This window comes from Colobus angolensis, unplaced genomic scaffold (assembly GCF_000951035.1).
Source record: "Colobus angolensis palliatus isolate OR3802 unplaced genomic scaffold, Cang.pa_1.0 Scaffold28, whole genome shotgun sequence".
Taxonomy (NCBI): Eukaryota; Metazoa; Chordata; class Mammalia; order Primates; family Cercopithecidae; genus Colobus; species Colobus angolensis.
In genome coordinates, this window is record NW_012116043.1 from 4,556,814 (window position 1) to 4,560,789 (window position 3,976).

A 3,976-nucleotide genomic window follows, 5' to 3' on the forward strand; every position below is an offset into this window, starting at 1 on the left:
TAGACGAGATTTTACCATGTTGGCCAGGATGGTCTCTAACTCCTGGCCTCAGGTGATCCGCCCGCCTCAGCCTCCCAAAGTGCTGGGATTACAGCTGTGAGCCATCATGCCTAGCCGAGAGTGCATGTTTTCAATCTCTCCCTGTTCTGATGCTCAGAATTGACAACTACACAAACACTGCAACTGGCTTTGCTTTTTGTCCTGATGGTATCTCACAAGGCTTCCCTAATGCAGGCAGTCTTACTTTCTAGACAACCTACCAACCCTCGTCCACAACACACTTCTGGGGCCATAATAAGGGAACACTTTGTAAATGAAATGTGAGTGAAATCAGAAAGGTTTCCTGCAAGGTTGTTTTCTGAGACTTGGGAAATAATAAAAATCTGTACTGGAAATTCACGAAGTGCCTATTTTTCTAAAACTGTTCTAACAGCTGACAACAATTTTAAGCCACAGCAGGTTGGTCCAGTTCCTGTGTAATATCACGAGAGATTCAAACTCCTATGCGAAAACCTAGCAATGGTACTAAATCATTTATTTTGCATGAAACATCTTGAATTTTCACAATATGAACTTTCAAAGACAGCCATTTATCAAAATGCTAAATGTCACTTTTTTGAAAATCATCTGAACAGTATGGTACTTGCTCAAAGTCCTCAGAAGTCAAGGTCAGCAGATCCAGCTTTCAAGCACACCAGAGACTAGATAATCAAGAGAGAAAGGAAAAATCAATCCATCAGAACTGGCTGTAATTCTTTCATTGATCCTGACCACTCCTTATTCTTCATTTTCATTTCACCACCACTTCTGTCGAACTTTATCTTTTCAAAGGGCTGGAAGGCTGCCATAGATCACCGCCCAGCAACTTTGGTTTTTAATTTTAAATGTCAGCCAGAAAAAGAAGAAAGGCAGTCGGCATTTTAAGTGAGAGTGGAGGTACATTTGTTCAAGAATGCTGACATGGCTGTGCAGACTGCCTTCTGGTATTAGGGCTCTGGACATTCTCCTTGGATTCACTTTTCTATCCCATTTTTATTTCAATTCAGCAAACCCTTGGGCTATGGATATAAAGATAAAAAGGATCCAATTTATTCTGACCAGTTTAGTGTTCCTCCTCTCAGGAGTCTCAGAGGAGTGTGAGACTCATAACCTCTTTTTGCCACGTACTCAAGATGATCATTTCAAATAGATGGGAGAGAATCAAATTCTCTACTGCCAAATTAAACTTGAATACTAGCTCCTTACAAATGCCCTTCTGGCCGGACGCAGTGGCTCATGCCTGTAGTCCTAGCACTTTGGGAGGCTGAGGCAGGTGGATCATTTGAGGTCAAGAGTTGGAGACCAGGCCAGGAGCGGTGGCTCACACCTGTAGTCCCAGCACTTTGGGAGGCCGAGGCAGGTGGATCACCTGAGGTCAGGAGTTCGAGAACAGTCTGACTAACATGGTGAAACCTCATCTCTACTAAAAATACAAAAATTAGCTGAGCATGGTGGCACGCGCCTGTAATCCCAGCTACTTGGGAAGCTGAGGCAGAAGAATCACTTGAACTGGGAGGTGGAAGTTGCAGTGAGCCAAGATCACGCCATTGCACTCCAGCCTGGGGAACTAGAGTGAAACTGTCTCAAAAAAAAAAAAAAAAGAGTTGGAGATCGGCCTGACCAACATGGTAAAACCCTGTCTCTACTAAAAATACAAAAATCAGCCGGGCATGGCAGCACATGCCTGTAATCCCAACTACTGGGGAGGCTGAGACAGGAGGATCACCTGAACCCAGGAAGTGAAGGTTGCAGTGAGCCAAGATCGCGCCACTGCACTCCAGCTCTGGCAACAGAGTGCGACTCTGTCTCAAAAAAAAAAAAAAGAAAAGAAAAGAAATTGCCCTTCTGTACAGATGCCAGTAACGACAAAATTGCTTCTTGATCCTGTTAAATAACATGTCCTTAGAACTATGTGAGGAAGATGACAAATTCATATCAGCTTGAACCAAAGTTCCAGACTGGAAAGAAAACTATTCCAAACCCCATGATCATCAGGAAGTTTTATTCAACCATTAGACTCGAGCTGCGTTGAAAGACAATCCCCCTCCACTCGTTTCCAGTGTATCTTCACTTTGGGGTCTGCTGTTGGGCCTCTACTTGCCTCTTTCCTTCTTCTCCCTCCCTTTGACCCTGTCATCTCTGAAGTCCCTCTCTCTCTCCCAGTCATTGTCAGGCCACAGCCTCGTGGGCTCTCTTTCTTGCCATCTCTTCTCCCGGCCCCTGTCATGGTCTCGATCCCTTGTCCTCGAGTCCCAGTGTCTTTCTCGGGATCGAGACCGCTCCCGCCTTTCCCGTTTTGCCTCTCTATAGAGGTCGTTTTTAACAACTGGCAAGTTAATAGGTTTTCGAAAAGGCCGGTCCCGTCCCCCAAATCTCAGTTGTCCAGACTCCTTTTTTCCCCCCAGACCGCCTCCAAGTCGCCGAGGGATCCACCCTTTGAGAGTCCTTTCCAGCTCGTAGTCCACAAATATCTCATGCTGGTCAATAACCAGGCCGTCAGCATCTCGGTAAGCTTTGATCACAGCACGCTCCTCCTTGTATTCGATGAAGGCGTAGCCCTTTGAAAAGCCTGTGACCACGTCCCTGACCAGCCGAAGCCGCCGGATGTCACCATAGCGGGAAAAGACTTCCTTTAATTTGTCCTCCTTGGTCTGCAAGTTTAGTCTGGCCACAAACAGGGTGAGGAGGGGATCTCCTATGACACCTTTGTTGGGGACATATCGTGCCAGCATTGCCCTCCAGACCGCACGGTCATGCGGGTCTTCATCGGTGCCATCGATGCTGCCCGCTTTGAGTGGATCATACTCCTTGGCGATGGGCATCCAATCATTCATGTTCTAAGAATAAGAGCAAGCATGGATGGAGCATCTACTCCAAGCCACTCATTCAACTCTTACAACCCCATGAAATGGATACTATCATTCACCCCTTCTTGAAGACAGGAAAGGAAGGGAACACCCACAGAGGCTAAGTCCTCCCCGCTAGTAAGTGGCGGAGACAGCACCAAGCCGGGCAGTCGTGCTCCAGAGAAGCCCTTACCCACTCCTGCACATGCCCTCGTGGGAAGCAGAGGGAGGCGCGCTTGGGTTTCATCCGTACATGCATCGTCTGGCTCAGCCGCAGGAGGGCACTGACCAACTACGAACACATTACAACGCGGCAGCGCGGGTGAAAACCGGGAGGGCACTGACCAACTACGAACACATTACAACGCGGCAGCGTGGGTGAAAACCAGACTTCCCTTTCAGAACCTTCAAAATGATCATAGGAAAACTAGCCCAGGAACTGCTGGTGGAAAATGGCATTTTAAAAACTCTACTATCAAGAATTTCAAACAAATGCCAACATAGAGAATCATGTAATAACCCTCCACAAACTCACCTGGCTCAACCAGAACCACCATGCACATGTGGCCAGAATAAGCTGCCCCCAGATAATTCTGAAACAAATTCTAGATATCGCATCATTCATGTGGAAATTTTTTACTACGCATCATTAAAAGATACAGACCTTTTAAAAAGTACAAGAGAAAATGGGGATTTGGATGCACCATTTTGCAGTAAACAGACAACAAAACTAAGGCTACAGTGACCAGCAGTGAGTTATTTGGTTCAAAAGGAACACAGGATTTCTTCTCAGCTCCCTGGCTGATAATCCATTTAGCCTGGAAGCATGAGAATTTACTGCAATGGTAATTTTTTGCCCAGCAAGCACACTTCAGTTGTCATGCCTTCTGATACATAATTAATTCATGTGAATCTTTGCTGGAATAATAAAATGCTTACTAACATCTCAGACCCGGCTAATGCTTACGTGACCAACCTGCAAAGCTGTAGAGCCAATGCTGAAATATGTTACTTAAAAACCTTGGCTGGCTGGGCACAGTGGCTCAGGCCTATAATCCCAGCACTTGGGGAGGCTGAGGTGGGTGGATCAC

General features: G+C 46.3%; 1 protein-coding gene across 2 annotated transcripts in view; it reads right to left on the bottom strand.

The window, feature by feature from the left end:
* Positions 1-518: 518 nt before the first annotated feature.
* SNRNP35 (small nuclear ribonucleoprotein 35kDa (U11/U12)) overlaps positions 519-3,976 on the bottom strand; it is a 10,439-nt gene continuing 6,981 nt past the window's right edge. Inside the window, exons 2-3 of one of the 2 annotated variants that reach the window (XM_011948442.1) lie at positions 2,141-2,876; positions 519-701 (exon numbers count right to left, since the gene is read on the bottom strand). In XM_011948442.1, the coding sequence (XP_011803832.1) occupies positions 670-701; positions 2,141-2,873 (765 nt within the window). In that variant the 5' untranslated portion in view covers positions 2,874-2,876 and the 3' untranslated portion in view covers positions 519-669. Of the gene's footprint in view, positions 702-2,024; positions 2,877-3,976 lie in introns of those variants that run through there. The other variant, XM_011948443.1, reaches the window with a different exon arrangement.